The following is a 20,347-nucleotide window of genomic DNA, read 5'->3' as shown; positions in this document are numbered from 1 at the left end:
ACAAGCTATTAACTGTTCCTTGTCCCACATAATAAGGCCAAAATACAGCACTGTCAAAGGAGCCTACTCTTGCTCCTTTCCTGAAAGGCTTAAACAAAAACACACTTTTATGTCTATTGTCTTCACCAGCAATCTTACCTGAAGGCTCAGCTCTTTCAACTGCGTGAACATCCAGCTACTTAGTTTGGGGCCCAAAGTACTGTAGCTTGAGGAAATGGAAGCGTGCAGTTAATGAACAATGCTAATTCCCCAGCTGTGATCTAAGTAGACCTCTCATCCAACTAATTGTGAGAAAAATGCCAAAGCTTACTGATGATGTCAGGGGGCCAAGACCTCAATTTCATGTGTCATTGGAACCATTCCTCTGCATGCTGGGGCTCGTAGGCTGGAGTATTGGTTTAGGACTAATGGATGGGTAATTGCAGTCTATTGAATCACCTGCAGTTGAGTTCCCAACCCCATTTTCTTGAGGTGGGAGGAATAGCAGTTTGTGTAGCTGAGAATGCTGTGTTCTTTGACCTGCCTGGAAAAAATAATCTTTAATACTGCAAGAGATGTGAGCATGATTGCAGTTAACGTGTATGGTTTATACAACCTTGGGGCTTACTGCAATTGTGCAAATGGTGTGTGCTTCTCGTTTCTATTTGAAGAGGCTTAATTCTTAGATTATGAATGCTCCCTGAAGAAATGCAGATTTATGGTCCCTTACAGGAATAACACAAATGGCCAGCGTATTGACTTGTAGATCTTTTATCAGAAAAGGGGAAGATAATAAAATTTCTAGCAAATGCAGAACAACAAAAAAAAAGTGCACTACTCCCTATTGTCTAATGTGATTTTTTCTCATCCACTGCCATGTTTTTTGGAGAATGGTTAAAGCTATATGGAAGGTTATAGTTGGCCAAACTGAATGTCTAAAGCTGGCAGGTACAAATTACCACTGCTAGTTCCATTTAACCTTGTTTTATGCAATCCTGTGGTCTAAATAGTGATCTAGCAATATTTGTAATACTGTGTTTAACCACAGGGTGTCACAATAGGATGTGTAATAAAACGATTGTTATTCTAGGCACTCTAAACAGAAAACATGCTTTCCCCATTCACATTGTAACAAAAGCCTAAATTATGGCTCTAATTTTAGATACCACCACCTAGTGATTATCTTGTGTGCTCTAGTGCTGTAACTCATTCCTAAGACAGCACTAGTTATGGGACTTTTATAATTTTTCTGTATAGTATACAACTGGACATGTTTCCAAACTCTGCTTTGTACCCTGCTGTGGGAAGAGTTTGCAGGGGGAGCAGCAGCGGGTCCTGACAGCACTGTGATAGGTACCCCATAGTGTGGGGAGCAGGTAGGTGGAAGCAGCAATGGTTGTGACCCCAGTCTGGTCAGGAGAAAGAGGTACAAAGGTTTACCTCTTCATGTGGGTATGTGTAATATATTGAGTTATTGCTGCCACAACCAGCACCTTAGCTACTGGGGTCAAAGCAGTTGGAAGCTGAAAACCCTGCGTCAGGCTGTCACTTAAAAATGCTCTGGTGACTCATTTGTTTTCAGTAAATATTCCTGCCCTTAAATCACTGGGGAGATGTTTGTGCACAAGGTAAGTATTTATAGCAAATGGAAGCCGGTACATTTCCAGGAACCCGTGTGCTAGGCCATGTTTGTCACCCACCCACACCTCAGCGGCTCCCTGCCCTCAGAGCCCCACTGGGCTGCTCCAGCCGCACAGCACTTATGATCTGCTGACTGAAGTGGGTGATACTGGTCCCTGGGGAGCCAAGAACCCCTGTGCTAGCCCACGAGTGGGTGGCAGCGCTGGGTTGTCTGGGGGACACCGGGGGTGGCCGGGACGGGAGGGCTGCGCGGGGCCTGCAGGCCTCGGTGGGCCCCAGGCCCGGCGGCCATCACCCTGGCAACGGTCACCATGGCAACGGTGGGCGGGGCGAGCGCTGAGGCCCCGGCGCGCGGAGCTGACGTCACACAAAAAAAGCCGGCCGGGCCCGCCCTCAGCACGCTCCCTCCGAGCGGGCGCTCAACACCACACCTCGCCTTCCTATTGGTTAGTTAACGGATTGGCAGCTCCGAGCGCCAACCGGACGCGTCCGCTGCCTTTGCTACAGCCAATAGCAGGGAGGGGGCGGGCTGCGGCGGGGAGCGTGAGTGTGAGGTGCGTGAGGGGGCCGCGTGCACCCCGCTCGCGCGTGGCCGCTGAGGGGCGGCCGGGCCGGGGGGGGCTGAGGGGGATCCGTTGGGAGCCTTTGGGATCTTTGGGGATCCCTTGGGATCTCCACGCCCTCGTGCCGGTGTAAAAGGCAGAGTAACGGCCGCCGGCAGGCAGAGCCGGGGCCGCGTGGCCGTACCGGCTTCGGGAGCGGGCGGCCCCGAGGCTGTGGGGTCCCGGGGGGAGCGCAGCCGGAGCGAGATCCTGAGGAGAACGGGGAAAGTCAGCCGGACTGGTCCAGGTTCGGTGCTAGCAGTGTTTTCAGTCAGATGTACCTCTTGAGATGCTGTGGCTATAGGGTAGCCTGTCAGTATATGCTTTTCTGGCATTTGTAATAAATTAAAGTTATTTAAAATAAATAAAAGGATTCTAATTGCATTTCTGTAGTGGCATTTAAAATAATTAAAATGAAAAGGGTTCTAATTGCACTTTGGCAGCTTCTAATTGCATAGCGTTCTGTTCCAGAATGGCAAAAAAGAACATGCAAAGCAAAGAAATGAAGGAGGAAAAAAGGAAAAAGCTAAAGCAGCGCACGGCCCCAAAGGGAGAGCTGGAGTCAGAAAGTGAGCCAAAGAAAATGAAACAGAGCCTGCAGGTAGGTCATCCTGGCTTCAGCTGTTTAATTCAATAAAACAGTTACCTGTGCCGCTACCTGTGGTGTTCAGCACCGACCCTTGAGATTCCATGCAGTGATTCCTTGGATATGATTTACCTAGAATGAAAATGAAAAGATAAACTCAGCCAAAATCTTGAGGTCTGTGTGATTTCTGAATGTGGTTGTAGCACTCAGAGTACACGGTCTCTGTTCTGAATGGTTCTGTGAAAGGCAGAGGCTGGGTGGGAGCATGTGAGTGAAAGGGAAACCAAATGCCTTTAAGCAACTGTCATATGGCAGTATAGGCGTAGCCTAAGTCTTCATGTGATTCTGAGGGGTTGGAAGCACATGAAAGATTTCATGGAAATCCCGTTGATTTTTGGTCAGAATGTGAAGTGGCCAGAAGGTGTCAGCAGTCTCTATATTACGGAATATTTGATAAAGTAGTAAGAATGAAATTAGTGATATTGAGATATCGTTTAAGTGGAAACTTAAAAGTAAAAGCCTTTTTTTCCCCTGAAGAAAACAATACAAAAGCAGGGCAGCTTACCTGTGGTTTTCTGAGTAAGTTAATGCAAAACATGGATCAAAGCATCAAGTGTTTGGATAATATAGAGAACTGGAGAATGAAAGGCAAAATTCTTTTCCTTAGGAACTGTAAGAGTGACTTTAAGCCATGGTCTTAAAAGCATTCCTTGTTTACTGACCTAACATAAAATAAATGTAAAAGGTACGTATTACTCATTTATAGTGAGATGCATGGTTCAGTGAAGATTGTAACTAAGAAGCAGTACTTCTTATTTTACTGTTACACTTTATTGAAGCTTATTGGCAAGAATACTTGTGTTTTTTTTTTGTTTTGTTTTTTTTTTTTTTTTTGTTTGTTTTGTTTTTTTCTGAGAGCTTTTGCATTCATGTATAAGTGTCTCTAACTATTACATTTAGAGTTTGTGAGACAGTGTAAGAAAAGCAGACCTATTGGCAGTGGCTATTTGGAGTCTCTAAATTCTTGCTGTTTAGATCTCAGCAGAAAGGTGCTTAAATAAAGTCAGGGAAGAGTACATCTTTGTCTACATCAAAGCAAAAATGGAAATTCTTGTATTTATTGTATGTTCCCTTAGTACGAGGGAACGCTTATTTCCTTTGTTGGTTCTATATTATAGACTTAGATCCACAGAAATATAATTCAATTTGTGTGGAAATAATTTTCCAGGATAAAACAGTGTGAAACTGAAATGCCAAAATTAAAATTTTATTGCCCGTGACGTTCTGAAGCATTTTATGTACAAGTGGAAAAAAATCCCAAGAGGACTTCAAACCCCTGGCAAGCAGGGACTTTTTCGACCATCCGATTAATATCAACTGGTAAGGTCTTAGAACCCCCAAATTGGTGTTCCTTCATTATGCAGACTGTAGGACTGTGGAAGAAAGAGCAAATATTAAGTGGAAAGCAGGCTCCTTAATACTACTAGGGAACACCACTAGGCACAACAGCTCTTCTAACTATAAATGTTGGTGTCAGTGGGTGGCTTAAACATGTATCTGGTGTTAGTTTTAGGGAATACCATATAAGGTCTATGAGAAGCCATTTTTTGGCATCAGCTTTATAAACTGTGACTGTTGATAGTAGGAAAGTGTAAGTTAGTAGACCCCGTTTTTTGTTTGAAATGGCTGTAGGGGATGAAAAATGTTAAGCAGATTTTAAGCTATTTTACTTTAGGAATAGTTAACGAATGTCAGCTGTTTACTGGTTTGTGATTATTACTCAGCATGTGTACCCTCAGCTTTGTGTGAAATAGTTAAGTCATAGTGGCATTGGGTTTTAAAATGCTTTTGATGATAGTGCAGTGTGGAAAATGTAGTGGGAAAAAAGGTAAAATTCCTTTACATATACGGGAAGACCAGAAGGAACTCTGAAGCTGCAGAGAAAAGCGCTCAGTTGGCTTGGATGGAGCAAAGATTCAGGCAACTGCTGAGCATGCTTGTTCTGCAATCTAATTTTCTTTATATATTTTTTTTTTTTTTTACTTTAATCTGAAATTTTGATAGAGCTACAGAAATTCCTGAAGGATGACAACTGGTTTCTGATAAACTGTGACTGACTTCTAATGCGCTGATTTAAAGCCGATTTTTTGGCCTTTAGGCACAAATGGGTAGGTTCCAGTTTCTGTTAGTCTCCTATGTGATGGAAATAAGTCAAAAGATAGTAGCACACTGCTTTTGGTGGCGGGGAGTTTTCTGTGGTTCCTTAAATCACTTTACTTCCCTGTGGTTTACTTTCTTCCTATTTTACTGCAGCACTTTCAGTCTCCAAAGTGGAAAACGTAAATGCTGCAGGCAGGCACGTTGAAATGTGTCTTAAGTGACTGAATTTAGTATACATTGATCATTCTTTTATGGAATTTATTTCAAAAATTCTCACCAGCCTAAGATTAAAGCGTTTTTCCTTGGAACAACTTGACCTTTCTGAGTAATCTTGATGTTTTATTGATTTTCATCTACTCGATTTCTATTGTTTACATTAAATAACAAAGAGCAATTCAAGTCCAATAAAAATGTTTTCATGAATGATCTTAGAACCACACAGCTCTAGTAAAGCCAAACGATACAAGTTTTTAAACTTAAATCAGCCTTGTGTTTTTATTTGACAGATCTCCCTAATGTTACTGCTTTATTTAGTTACTTGGCAATAAAACCCACGTTTTTAACATTGCTTTTTAAAATGCCTGGGCATTAGTTTTACTAGTTTTTTAATGATTTTGTAGTTTACTAACGTACTCACATGTCAAACCTTACTACAGTTGGAGATTATTCTTTTGAATTATCACATACTATAGGCATTAAAATAAGAGATTGAAAATGTGCTGTCTAGACTGGTGGTCTGAAGTTAAATATTGGCTTTTTAAGTAAGAACTTTCTGATGGACCTTGTCTGTGACGAATTAATTTTGTTTCAGTTCTCTGAAAAGAATATTTACAATATTGTTAACTGTCATGTTCAAATAACAAAAGCATTAGAAGTCCTTGTTTGCAATTACTCGTGTCTTGCTTCTGTTTATGGATTTCTTCACCCTTCAAAGTTTCAGCTGCCTCAGTGCCACAAAAGCTTATCGAAACAGTGTACCGACACTTCCAACATTGTCGTCAAGGAACAACATGTTGTGGTTACTTTGTTCACAAAGGCTATTTGAGTTCTACTGAGAATGACCTTACTGTACCAAAGCATCTTTTAACCTCATAATTTAACAGTAGATCTTGTTTCTCCAGTGTTGTTTTCAGAGCTGCAAGCTTTCCACAGAACAGTAAAATTCTTCCAGAGTTGATCATCTATTAAGCAAGAGAGACTCGAATTTGCTAATCCATAGAAAACAATATTCATTTCCTCTTCCTTCCCAATTTAGTCTAGCAAACATTGTAACTTCAAGGAAAATTGAGTAAGAGCCAGTCAGTCTTTATAAATCAAATCCCATTGTTCATGGTTGACGGGTATTTTAGATAATGCTAATAGAGTATGAGTCTTTGCCTGTTTCTTGTTATCATCAGCATTGCAAATGGTTGGAGGAGGAGGAATCTACATTTTCCCCAGATGAAGGCAAAATCAGTGGGAAAGGAATTTAATTTTTGAGATTCCATACAGATAGTACAAACAATGGCAAATAAACAAGTAGCTCATAGTGTTTCTTTAATCAGAGGGCTAGTGTGCAGGTGCCCAAACAGTAAGCTGTATTTACTAGATGGGAAATGGCAAAATTACTAGGGAAAGTGTTTCTCTGTTCCTTTTGGGGATTATTATAAAGACAAATAAGGAGTTATTAAACTAGTACTAGAGCAAAGCAAGCTACAAAGAATGATTCTTTAAAATTGTTTTGCTTGTAGTAGTGGAAAACCCCATAAAAATCATGCTGTTTATGCCATGGAGATAAAACATTTTGTCATGAGCTTGGTGAAATAGTTAAGAGTGCTACTTTGATGTGATCTCTAATGCTGCTTGTAATCAGGTAACTGTTTAGTAGTTTGAATGTTTAATGAATGCAAACCACGCATTCATGGTACAAGACCTATCACAGATACTGTAAAGCTATAACTGGGAAATACATTTATTTATTTGAAAACCCACTAATTCATACTGAAGTCTGTTTTGGAAATAATGGGTTGTGGATGATTTGCAAACAAACTCTAAGTCCTATCTTTTTACATTTATTTTAATAGGAAACTGATCATGTAACCATCAAAATAACTTGTCTTGTTTTTTCCATCCTAAACAATGTTGGGAAGTTAACACTTAGCGTGATGTTGCAGGATGTTCTTCTGATTAGCTGGCTACCAGTATTTGCTGTATCTTCACTTCTATACATTAAAATTTCTTTTTGGAAACTGTGTTCTGAATTGACCATCAGCTCTTTCTGCATTTGTATAGTTTTGCTTTACTATGTTAATCCTGCTTTGCGTGCCTTAGCATTACCCATATATTTACTTTTGTTTAAGAAATATGTAGAAAACCAATCTGATATATTGAAAATAAAGTACTAAAAGCTTCATTTTGTTTAGCATAACCTCCTAGAATAAGAATCTTGACTTGTACTGTTCTTGGCTGTTTTGCTTGTATCTCTAACATGCAAATAGGGTTTTATCCACATTATGAAGAGAAGATGACACAATCTTTCATCCTTGCCCTATCTTCCATCTGCCCCCTCCCCCTTTGATCTAGGGATACATCAGCAGTTAGCATTTTGCTGGAACGGATACCTCTGGTAAATTAATGTCTCTTCTTTCTCAGAATGGTGAAGTTAAATGTCAGTATGGATATTAGATCACTTCTGTTAGTCTTCTGGGTTTGGTCAGTCTGTAATTGAAATGTTGGGCCTATTTCTCCTCTTTGGACTACTTGCAGTTGATTTTTCTATTTTTTTTTTTTTTTTTCTTCCACAAAGAGCTTAGTTTGCTGGCCCATTGGCTTCTGATTGCCTCTCTGCGGGATGGCGTCTTGATAGCTGAAAAAATTATGAAGCCATAAACCCACTTGGCATTTATGACTTGCTGTGTGGGATCTCACTCGGTTTGTCTGCTTTCTTAATATCTATGCAATATTTTTCAAATTAGGAAAAAAGAATAAGAAAACAAACCTAGAGAGCAGCTGCTTATGGGACTGAAATGTTTGTTTCCCGCTAACACTTTTTACTCAGAATATTGATAGAGTTGCTTCAACTTATTTTATTGAATTAATGATGCATTTATTTATTTATTTAAGAGGTTAAATTCATTGCGACACTATATAATGTTTATAGAGAATACCGGGCCTTTTGTAAACAAACATGTCTAAGAAGGTACAAAATAGTGTCTGAAATACGGATATGCATAGATTAGGCTAAATAATTTTACATTCCTTTGAAAATTATTTTTGTAATGGTAGGAATAGATTTCCCAGGAAGGAGTATTCACAGCTGGGAAAACAGTTGCTACTTTGAAGATGGTTTTCCCAGGCGAAAGGCTCACGTCCCCGACTGTGTTTGGTATAAACAATACGTGGTGTATTTCTTACTTTTGTTTAAAGGGATTATGCATTTTTCATTACATATTAAACAGCAAAAATTTCATGCTAATTTTGGGTTTTTGCCTTAATCTATCTACATTCAAATTTAATTCCTTACTTTTGCTCAAAAAGCTGGGATATTAAAGTGATGGGGAGTTTGGGGGTGAATGACAACTGTCCCTTCTTCCCTGTCAAGAGGGGAAATTCTTCTGTCTCTTCTTGGAGCACATAACCGATGTTTACTTTCAGCTCCCATTCTTTCCTTAGTGGTGAGAACTTCCCTTGACTCTTCTTGTTAGCTTTCCAATATAAATTCTTGCTTTCATGACTTAGCTGCATGTATTTTCATGAAAATTGAAACTCGGCACAGGATTCCCACTTGTGGGCTAAAGTTGTTGAGGAATGGTCTTCAAGCAGTCGCTGAAGTGAGGAGTGAGGGCTAGGTCTGCTGGAGTACGTGTCACCCAGCTCCAGTCAAGTGAGGACACTGCTTTCTTGCCATTGTTAGCTCTTTTTTTTTTTTTCTCTTTTCTTTCTGGTTTTACATGAATAAGTTCTGGCTCATCACAGAAAGAGGCACCATAAATTACTAGAAAGGCCCAAATTGCTTAATATAGAAAACTTGGCACAAACCCCTCAAAAATAAGTAGACACTCAGTTAAAAGAATGTGTCTGATTACATGTTTGAATTCTCAAAACACGTCCTACTTGGCAAGAAATTATGGTGTAAGCTTGAAAGGATAAGCATTTGCTATGTTCTGATGTATGGTAAAGACCAAAGCAATGGGCATTCAGAGGCAGTTGTTCTTGACAAGGCTTGAGATTTGGAGCTTGTACAGTAAGTATAACTTATTAGTGAAAACCTGAACCTTGTGGTTTGCTCCTTCCTGTTTATTGCTCTTGGTACAATTTTGTTAATGTTAATCTGTTTAAACAAAAAAACACACAGATTTGGATATTTAAAGCATGGTAGTTCTAAAAAGCAACAGCTTTCCCAGTCTTTAACAGAATGCTGCTGCTTTTTTAAACAAAATAGGAGGCTTCTATAAGGCTTTTAAAAAAATGTATTAGTGTGTTTATGGAGTATATTTAAAAATAAAAAGCCACTCATTTTGAGCAGAATGGGGTGGTGATGGCTACTTCCATGGTATGAATGATGAACTAGAATTATTTCACCAGAATTTCCCTCCTCTGAAATACCTCTTGTGTTTAGAGGCAATATTGTGAGCTACATGAAAGATTAGTGTATATTTATATATGTTAATCGCTGAATAGATGGAATGGCTCTTGTGTATTAGATCAAAGCCAAGTAGATTAATAAATACTTGTAAAATGCTTGTCTGTACATCCAACAGGTAATTAGAAGACAAAATTAATCTTATGACTTGTAGAAGCTGCCTGAAGTAATGAGGGTACAAGCATGAAGATATTTGACAGAGGAATCTCTTGCTTAAAGAACCAGACCCTGTCTTTGAATGCGTTTACCTTTTTCTAATTGAATCCCAGTAGAGTTCTGTAGGACATCAAGCAGAAGATCATTGTACAATGTTTTATTAAATTTTCGGCATTATCTTAATAATTTGCATCTGTATGGCAGGCTTTTGCAAACAGCGTATGTACACAAGGGACGACAGAGCTCTGCTCCTACAATCGTACTGCTTGAAACACGTCAAAACTGTTTGGAGAATGTACCCAATGCTTAAAGCTGCATCACTTAAAAGGGAACACAGAGGTTATGTAAAAGAGGAAAAGAAATCTCAAGTATGTGGGGAAAATGCATGTTTTTATTAACTGTCACTCTATTCTACCTTTACATTTTTTACATAGTAGATAATAAATGGGAGAAATTTGTGCTTTTTATTCTAAAGGCTTTATTAAAATAAACTTATGTTCTTTTTTTCATGGTTCAAGTTTATCACTCTCCATTTAAAACATGTTGCTGCCTTTACAAAGATTTGTCTGGATTAAGTCACGGATCTAGTCTGGGTTTACAGTTAGAGTGGCCAACTGTCCTGAACCTGTAGGTAATACAATGAAGCCACCTGGCCGGGGGCCCAGAAGTCCTACTCTATGGCAGTTAGAGTCAAGAAGAGCAGGAATCTTGCAGGGGCCAGGATTTCCCCAGATCCTCACACAGCCCTTGTTAAGGGCTGAGCACGCAGTTAGGTTCTGTGTGATTTGATGTCAGCTTGAGCAGCTCCTCAGCTGCCAAACTTGGGCTTCTGACCCATGGCGTGTCATCAGTGCCGTACATCATCAGACATTTTTACAGTAGAATAAGGAAAGAACACATCAAGTCTTAGTGTAATGTAAGAGTTATAAGCTTTAAATAATATCAAAAGTAATTCTTCTGAATTCATGTACTTGAACGCCAACAGAGCTCCTAAATTAAGTTTCCACAGGTATCACTATCTGTATCTTCTTTTGTCTTGCTACCTATCCCACAGTTGGACACTTGGAACATAATTTAAGTGAGCTCTTCCCTTGGTTTCTTTCTGGTTGCTGAGTGTACTTGTATCTGAGTGCTGGAATGAGTTAAATGGTTTCTGTAGTCAGGTTAAGGCTGTTGCTCTTTAGTTCTTAATGGAGAGAGAATGAATGGAAGAAAATCTTATTTGCTATTGTATTTCTGTTTCTATTGAGAGAATGTCCGGGAAAGGAAATGTACGTTTTCTGCCTCAATTGCAGAAACATCTGCACCACTATTAAGCAACTCCATCAGTGAGCTCGTCTTGTTGAAATACACTTAATTCCATTCTAAAGGATAATTTAACAACATTCTAATATTTTCCCTATTTCTCTAGTATGTTGTTTTTTCTCCAGTTTTTCTGAAGTCCTTCCAGAAACATACTCCATGCGATTTGAAAAGGTTCTAAGCCTGGGGAATAATAATTTGTTTGCAGGTCAAGTGAGTTGGGATTTCTACACAAAGTTGTTGTTCTGGAAAGGCTTATCCTGCTGCATTAATACTAACAATTAAATGCTTTTTTAGGGTAGTTATATTTAAAAACACGTTTGTGGAGCTTTCTTGATAACACGTAGCTCAGTAGTTTGTGAACTTAGAACTGAAGTTTCTGCATATACTTTTAGCAGACACCATTTGAACAATTTGGAGAAATAGGTTGAAAAAGTGGATGTGGTTTTGTCCCTGGAGCTGAATGACTTCAAGAGCTGTTCTAAACACACAGGCTACATCATGAGAGTAAGACAGTCATCTCTAAATCTGGTTTAGTGGAATTAAACGTGTGCATGTAAAATAACTGAAGCACTGTATAAGAGACTGAGTTGAAAATAACGAGCTGGTCCTGCAGTGTCTGAAGTCCTGAGAAGGCTTTTTTGTTGTCATCTTGGGTGGCTGGCTCAGTATGCAGCTGTTTATTCTTAGCTTCTGGCGGTGTCATGCTGCCATATGATGGAATGGAAGCCTAAAAGGAAGCTAAAAGCCAAGGGCTAAAACTTTAGTGTATCATATGTCAATGGAGAATAAATAGTTTGGAAAATACCATTGAAGAAAAGATACCTAGATTATAAATATGAATGGAGAGTTCAGATTTTCAAATCTAGTGTCTCTCCTTAAAATATAGCACATGGCATGGATCACAAGAGTGTACAGGCGAGATGATCTGTATACATGGCTTAAAAATGACTTGTTCCCTGTCATCTGTTATTGCAGATTAAACATTTAAAAAAAAAAAAAAGAAGATAAAATGCAATTCTGAGATGGAAATGTTTATTGGTGACATGTTTATTAAACAGAATGTAAAAATAATAATCGTCCCTTAACATAAACAGTCTCTGAACAAGAAATGGCTAGGTCTAATTGTGGATCAAGGGGTAAATGTAATTGGTAATGTAATGGTAAAGTTCTGTTGCAAAGACATAATTCAATTAACTGACTTCAACAATGAATTTGGCTCAGTGCTCTTCTTTTATAAGAGACCTAAATACTTGTATGCTGGTCTGAATTTGTAGGGTATGAGTGGGAGGGAAGGATGCTCTCTTAAATTAAAGCTGCAGCCACATCTTCGTTTTCAGCCCAAATCAAATGAATTCATTGATTCATCTTCATGCTATTAAAATTCAAACCTGTCTTCTTCATACTCATTTGTTTTTCCTATTTATCTAGAATCAAGTTGAATGTAGAAACAAATGGAACTATATGGTAATCTAGGTTAAATTTGTTATGCTTTTATACTTGTGACAATCCTAACCAGTCAAAATTGTCCAGGTAACTAACCTTTTCCCTTTTGTAATCATAGTAAACAGCTGAAACTACAGCAAAATCCTCCCCTGATGAAACATTACTAGCTTCTAACGTAACTTGATGGCTGGAAAAAAGATGAGAGCATGCATTATACAGCCAGTGAATTTTGTCTAAAAGATAGGTACTTGGTCTGAAATTCAAAAAGCATTTTCTGATAGAAGCGATATTGAAAAAAAACATGTTTTAAGAATTCTGGTTTTTGCTTTTAACATTTATTTTATAACATATGTTCTCTTTTGTAGTTGATGGATCACTCATTTTGAGTGCTAGCCTTCTGGTGTTTTTGTCGAACAGAGGGGAAGGAAGGGGTGACTTGTCTCGCATCTGGTTCGTCTTGCTGGGAATCTGGGGCCGCCTATTGCATCTGATTCAGCCTGCTGCTAATTTGTGCTATTGGGATTTAATTTTTTTTCTAGATACCCAGTAATACTCTGTTTCCAAGACATTTTCATGTTAAGATACTATTTACAAAAGCAGTTAAGGATTTAAGGGATTCTTTGATTTTTCTGTGTGCATTTCCTAATGATACTTTTCTTGTCTGGAGACTTAGTGTAGGTTATTGTAGCAAGGATTGTAAGCATCTGTGATCTGCAGATTTTTCAAATCTCATAATTGTGGGTCCAGCATTTTAGAAAGGCATACGGAATCCTGTCCTTAAACTAAACAATTTGTGAGAGACCTCAGAGAAACGTTAAATGAAAAAGTATCCAAATTCTTGCTCTCATTTCCGCTTTACCCTGCACTCCTGAAAAGCTTTTGTTTAATGATTATCATGCTCTTCAATTTTAAAGAAAACCATATAAAACATGGGTCTTTTTGGTTCCTGGATGAGCCATAGCAAGAAGTTATTACAAGATGATGGGCTGCAGAAAACATGTTGATCAGCGTCTGTGAAAAATACAATATAAAACTGTATGAAAATCATGTGGCATTTCCTTAAATATCAATTTGTTCATAGTTGCCATTGAAAAACAAAATCTGTGAAGCAGTGTGCTGTGTTTTTTTTTTTTTTTTCTTTTTTACTTGGGAGAGGTTTCTTCTATTTATTTAAAATATATAGCATGTTTAAATGTAGTCATTTAGGTTCAGTTCATAAATTTGAACCAAAATACCAACAGTAGGAAACTACTCAGGTAGCTCAGATTTGTAATGTGCTTTTAAATGTGTAATAGGACGTTTCAGGTTGAGTAGCTAAATGCTGTTTTCTTCATTCTATAATAATCTGATCTTTCCTAGATTTTTCTGTGGTATCAGGACATTACTGAATATGATCATGCAGAAAAATTTCATAACATGTGCAAGCAGGCATTTATTATTACTATCTGTTTGTGATAAATTTCTGAGCAAAGAGATGTTTGTGACTTGTTACCTGCAGTGGTGTTAAAAGGGCTTCCAGCTTGATGAAAAAATATTCCTATATTGGAAAGGTGGAGGAGGGATAAGTTTACTCCTAGATGAGCAACAACTACAGTTGGGAAATTGTATTGCTGTAACCCCAAATAAGTTGCTTTATTCATGACAAGTAAGATCACACAACCCCAATATATCTGCATGCTCAGATGGTGCGTTTTACTTCATGGAATTCAGCTGCTGAAAGAATTATCAGCTCATTTAGTTCTGTGTTGTCTGAAATAGCCATCTTTCCAAGGTGTAACTGATGTACACTGGCAGTCAATAGGACATGGAGAATTGTGGCTAATTCCAGACAAGAAAATAATGAGGGAAACGGGCTATGTGTAATGCTGCAGGATAGTTTGAGACTTTTTGGTATGTCTTGTTTAGCAACTTGGTCTATGCAGAGGAGGCATGGCAGTGCTTGCACCTTTCTGGAGAGAAATTATATTTAGTGTTCTGCAGGAAAGATGGGACTGAATGAAACTTTTCCTTGGGTCATGGTTAACGGTCACTTGGAAATAATCAGCAGTTGCAGCAAACTCCACCCTGCAGTTCCTGTTTTTGTTTCAGCTATTTTGTCCAGCTATCTATTTCAAATTCAGCCATCGTCATGGGGCCTCTGATTATAGGTCAAGTCTTTTGTGGCTAAACTTCCACTAAGGAACTTAAGTATTTCATGAGAGCTGAGGGCAATCATTGTTCTTACTGCTTTCTTTACTGGTTAGAGCTCTACTAGTTGCTTTAAGCGTCTATATTTTAGAAATCCTCTAAAAATCTTTTTTTTTTTTTTTTGTGCTAATTGGTTCATATATGATCCAATATATTAAAAAATTGGGTAAAATACCTTATTCTGCAGTGTTCTGGTGCTTTACTCAGTGAATTAGTTTGTGTATTTCCGAGATGCAGCGAATGACGTTTTAATGGTCTCGAGCACCAATCTCTAGGAACTTTATAGCCTCCTCTGAACAAGTTCAGTAGTAACCTGTGCTAAACCTCATCCAGATTTAAAACCCAATTATCTCCTGACAGAAATCAGAAGCTGTTGTTTCCATGTGTATGGTGCTAACATTTGTTTTCTTAGTATAATTTGTCTTCAGATGAACAAAGCAACCAACATGCACCTTAAAATCCTGAAAGACCAGTGGTTTCTGGAGGTGGGATGGACAGAGTGCAGGTCTGATGACAGCTAATCACGTTCCCCTTTACAGAAAGTTCTTATTAAAAAAAATAAATAAATAGATTTTGTCACTTTCATAAGCAATCCCTAAGTCTTTTTTAGAAAGTGCCTTTTTTAAAGCCACTGGATTCTGTTCTGGCCATCAAAATAGGTCTGCAAAGTGTAAACAGATCTCACGCAACTTTCATTTAAATCTGAATGTGAATGAGCAATCATGTGCACTTGCATTTTTGACAAAAAGCCCAGTAATATCTGTCCTGGGAAAGACTGTCTTGGGCAATCCTTAAAAGAATGAAGCATTATGTTTTGCTTCTATTAAGTTCCTTGAGATGAACAGCCTAGTTACAGATGATTTCAGGTTTGATCAAGTACTGATGTAAACAGATTAGATTTGAGACGAAAACTCATCACCATTCTAGATTATATTAAGATTTTAAAAAGTTAATTGTGGAAGACGTGCTGGAATACAATGATGATAATACTATATAGTTCTGGAAAGCAAAGTCATTTAACTTAACATATTTGGATGAAAAATAATTGTTTTCTGCATCTCCATATCAATATGTTGCAATGATTTTTTTCTCCACTGTTATGGCAGCTCCATTATTTAAGTGGAAGTACCTTATCTACACCAGCAAAATAGCATCTCTGATAATCAAGTTAAATCTAGAGTCTTCCTAGCTTGATAAAATTTTCTTCTATATTATCAGTCATACACGTTTAATATAAAATAAAGCTCCTTCAGTGCTCAGCTTTTAATAATCCTGTTCATAATTAAATATAAATCTGCCTGAAACATTCTTCTACTTTAAAGTTATATTCAAAATGTTTTTATGACAAACCTTCAATACTCAGCAGAGCAATATAATACATACGCACGCAGGCGCGCTTTTTTCTGTTAGTAGCAAGCATCTTGTTCACTATTTGCACAACTTCACAGTTGTATGTTTTCTACAACCACTGCTAAATCAAACCTCCGATTGCTCGTTACTGTCAGGAATGACAGACGTTAAGGCAGCCTGACAAAAGCGATGCAGCGTTGACATTTTGGTTTTCTGTTCAATGTACAGTCGCAGTTTGTCTCTGAAGGTTTCCCCTAGAAAACTGTAAATTAAGGGGTTCAAACAGCTATTAGAAAAAGCTGCTAGGTTCACAATATGTCCTGTTAAGGGATAATCGTGTCTGAAAGATGGGCTGCTCGAAGAGACAGGCTCGCTTTTCTTCTGGAGAAGCTGAACACTAATGAAGACGTTTTCAGGTAGCCAGCAGATAAAGAAAACCAAGACGACAACGAAAATCATCCGAAGAGCCTTTTGTCGCCGCAGACGAAGACTCCTGTGCTTGTGTGCTTTTATAAGAACTCGAACAATTAATGAGTAACAAAGACCGATGATCACAAAGGGGATAATAAACCCCAAGGTTATTTCTAGCCACTGGATTTCTTTTACATCTGCAAAACAAAAATGGACCTCTCCGGTGTGTTGTAAGTGCACAGCTGTAAACGGAACTAGTGCTGCCGAAATAGATGCCATCCATATGAGACCACAGCTTAATCTAGCGTGTTGCATAGTGCGAAATATGTTGGACCTCATTACTTTTGCCAGTGCTATGTATCTGTCAAAACTCATCCATGTCAGAAAGAAAATGCTGCTATACATGTTGATCTGAAGGAACAAAGACATAAAGGTACATATAATAGTGATATCGTAATACTTTTCATCAAGATTAAAAACCTCAATGAGAGAATCAGCAACTAAAATGAGATCAGCTACTGCAAGGTTTATAAAGTAAAGGTCTGGAATAGTCATTTTTTCACGAAAGCTTATGTTCACAACCAGTATCAGAATGTTTCCTACAAAACCAATAGGAAAAAGGAATATTGTGTAAAGACACGATAAGAAAAGACCAATAACATATTGTTGGTGTTCTGATTTATCAGCTAATCTGGAAGATAGGCTTTCATTACACAAATGCGATCCATTTAGGTTAAAAGTTGTACTGTTGCATATAACAGGTGATAACGAGGCAGAGTAAGTTTCCATGGTTAAAGTATCTGTGCAAAAGATAACAGTACTCACAGTTTGGTAGTAATGCCCCAAAAATCGGATTTTTTGATGTTTTCAAAGAAGTTCATTGTAAGCATTTTGATTGGAATGGAAAAAGAAACACTTTTGTATAGGAAATTAAAGTTCTTGAGAAGCCAAATTAATTATACTTGAAATTGACTGAAATGTGACAGTACAAAAAGTAAATTTCTTAATTTTGTTTTTACAGGTCACTATATACATTGCAAATGAGAGAGTTTGCCATTCCTATATGCCTTAAGATCATGTAGGGAATCTTTTTACCATAATGGTACTTGGATCTCTTTAAAAAAGGCTTTTCACCAAGTGTTCCTTCACGCAGGGTGGAAGATAGTAGAATATTAGCTCCATTTGTTTTCTGTTAATAATCAATGAACATCCTTGGACCTGCAATTTGTAAATGGAAAACCATTAATCTAATACTCCAGCATTCTACTATGCACCATATGTTTTTTTCTAGCTTACGCAGCTGAGGTTGTAGGAAACATGTTCAAATATATATACAAAGGTTCAGTTAAAAGGATTAAAAGCTGTTTGAGATGTTACTATATTGTGAGGTAGGTCTGTAAATTTGGCGAACGTTCTAGGGATTCAGTACTGGAATATATAGAAATACAGAAAATCAGATGAGTGAGTTTGGCCTAATAAAGACAGACTATCTAAAGTTTATATAGTGTGTGTATATATAGTGTGTGTGTACATATTCATTTCATCAGCAGCTAGTAAGCTTATTAAGTAGCAGAGCCTGTGGCTGAGAAAGCAGCGGAGACGAAGAGCAGTTGGTTTCCTCTGCTTTCACTGGGAAGGCAAAGGCAAACTTCAGAAACAAAGGTACTATAAGCAGCATATTGATTTACACCCACAGTATTAAACTCAATTTGCTTCTCTTTGCAATTAATTATGCTGCACTGATTGCTGGAAAGGAAAGGAAAACATCAGTAATCCCATTTGTTTACTTATAAACACTGAATGCTTTGGGCTTGAAGCATTGCTAAAAGTTTATTTAAAAAATATCTCAAACAGAACAGTGAGAAAATGATAACCCAGGATATTTTGTGTTAAATTTTTCAAATTGATTTAATCTTCATCTTACTACCAAAGCCTTCATTGTAATTGCACTAAACTATATTTAATTGTTTATTAGTAAAATCAGTGCATATTTCCACCTTTTAATAATTTAAAATACTGCGGATGCACAGTCTGGGGGAGAAGAAGGAGCAGACCACCAATGGAGTTAGGAGTATGAGAGTATTTGTAGTCAGAAATGCAGGTCTGAGCTTGCTGAAACGTGTTCAAGCTGTCAGAAATAGCTACTTAAAAGAAATCTGTAGTCCCAAAGCTTTTATTTCATAGTGCAATAGCAACACTTACAGAGCACTTATGCCTATGTTTGGAAGTATTTTCATGAGGTGAATCTTTATGCTAAAATATCCGTATGAAGTGACATGAATTTGAAGGTTTGGTGTTTCGGGCAGCTATCAGTCAGACACGAACCCCTGCCTTTTACGTAACATCCTTTGATTTTTCAGGAAGGCAGTAAAATGCTTTAAATACAACAAAGGTTAATTACGAATCTGAGCAATTGATTTTAAAAGGCAGGTCTGTGGTTAGGTTTTAGTTCCAACTGAAAGCCCACCAAACAATTGCAAAATTACAGGTAACCACGCACTAAACGCTCCAATTTACCTTAATTCCATTTTTCCAGAGCTGATTTTCCTCCGGACAGCAGAAGGCTGGTTCTTGCTCAGCTTCACGCTTAATGCATGTGTCAACTTGGCCGGCCGTGGCAGGCAAAACTTGCCTTTAGGTGTGCAGAGCTGCAGTGAATGCCACCTGTTGACAATTTGGTAGTAAAAAAAAAAATAAATCATATAAAAGTCTCTTCTGTTTTAAAACGCCTTAAATAAAGGATAGTTTACAACAGCAAAATGCAGATCTTGCTGCATGCCCTTGGCAATAAAACAAGCTTTATAGATTCCCAGGGTTGTTCTAATTTGTGTTCAGTCGAAGTGCTGCTGAACAGCCTCATCAGGCTGGGATTAACCCTGTTTCTGCTGGCTGCTTTTTTTACTAGAACCAGTCAAATGGCTTTTGTCTCGGATCTGTCAATTTTATTTTGTTCATTTTACCCCCTGCCTGCCTTCAGTGTTTTTTCAAGTTATGCCGGCCATTCAAACCTGCAGCTCAGCTGATCAATAATTAAGAGATTTATTTTCAAATCACAACGAAGCATGATTTATATGCTTATAAAGCAGCAATTACTGATAGGCAAGGTATTTTTAAAAGCCCCTGGATAGTCTAAAGAGAAATATTAGATTAAGAGAGATCTGGGAGCTGAGAAGGGTCATTTGCTGAACCGACAGTATAAATCTCGGTTTTCCTACCTTGAAGGCGATCCCATTTGCCTGTTCGTATTTAAATTTTCAGGTACACATCTTTGTCGCTTTTTAGGATTGTTCAGTTCCAAGTCACATGGATAAAAGAAGCTTATTTTGCAGAGAATGTGGAGCCTCAGTCTTGCATAAAGCCACCAGTGTTGCAGGTGGAGTTGTGCATTTCATCCGTAGGGGAAAAGAAGTGCTTGACATTTCCCGAAACACCACCTACTGGTGGCTAGAGTTCTTAAAATGGAAAGCAAATTCATTTCTCTCACGAAAGAGCAGTATTTTGTATGCCTGAATTTATTTTTTATGATTATATTTATCTGGTAACTTAATGTTAAGTGCCATTAATGCTGTGCTTCAGTGCAGTATTCTGCTACTGGAAAAAGATGAATGGGATCTCAGCAATTCAGATTTCAGGAAACCAGTGTTACAGTTTCAGCAGTGTGGAGTAAACAATTAGTGTGCCCTTATAATGGATGCATTAAATCTGTTACCATGGTCAAACACTTTAGGTTACAAAAGATCCCATCCATAGAAGAGCGAAGAAAAAGTTCTCACCCAAGTGGCTGTGGGAAAAGAGGGTACTTTGCCTCCTGGTGCCATTGAGCCATGCTGGTTTTCTTGCAATGTGTTGTCCACAGGAGTTTTGACAGTGTTGCTGAAAGTGCTTCTGAAGGTGTTTGGACATGAT

At 38.1% G+C, this 20,347-nt stretch overlaps 2 protein-coding genes across 4 annotated transcripts in view; one reads left to right on the top strand and one right to left on the bottom strand.

The window, feature by feature from the left end:
• Window positions 1-2,157: 2,157 nt before the first annotated feature.
• The window catches only part of CHLSN (cholesin), a 128,495-nt gene continuing 110,305 nt past the window's right edge, over window positions 2,158-20,347 (top strand). For 2 of the 3 annotated variants that reach the window (XM_084296028.1, XM_084296026.1), the window contains exons 1-2: window positions 2,260-2,469; window positions 2,694-2,823. In XM_084296028.1, coding sequence (XP_084152154.1) covers window positions 2,695-2,823 — 129 coding nt within the window. In that variant the 5' untranslated portion in view covers window positions 2,260-2,469; window position 2,694. Of the gene's footprint in view, window positions 2,175-2,259; window positions 2,470-2,693; window positions 2,824-20,347 lie in introns of those variants that run through there. The other variant, XM_084296027.1, reaches the window with a different exon arrangement.
• On the bottom strand, window positions 16,157-17,230 carry GPER1 (G protein-coupled estrogen receptor 1; the record flags this gene model as incomplete). The annotated part of the gene is made up of 1 exon (XM_084296024.1): window positions 16,157-17,230. The coding sequence occupies one exon, from the start codon at window positions 17,228-17,230 to the stop codon at window positions 16,157-16,159; it is 1,074 nt and encodes a 357-aa protein (XP_084152150.1).

This window comes from Netta rufina (assembly GCF_964035555.1).
Source record: "Netta rufina genome assembly, chromosome: 15".
NCBI classification, from domain to species: Eukaryota; Metazoa; Chordata; class Aves; order Anseriformes; family Anatidae; genus Netta; species Netta rufina.
This window is presented reverse-complemented; position numbering and strand designations above follow the sequence as displayed.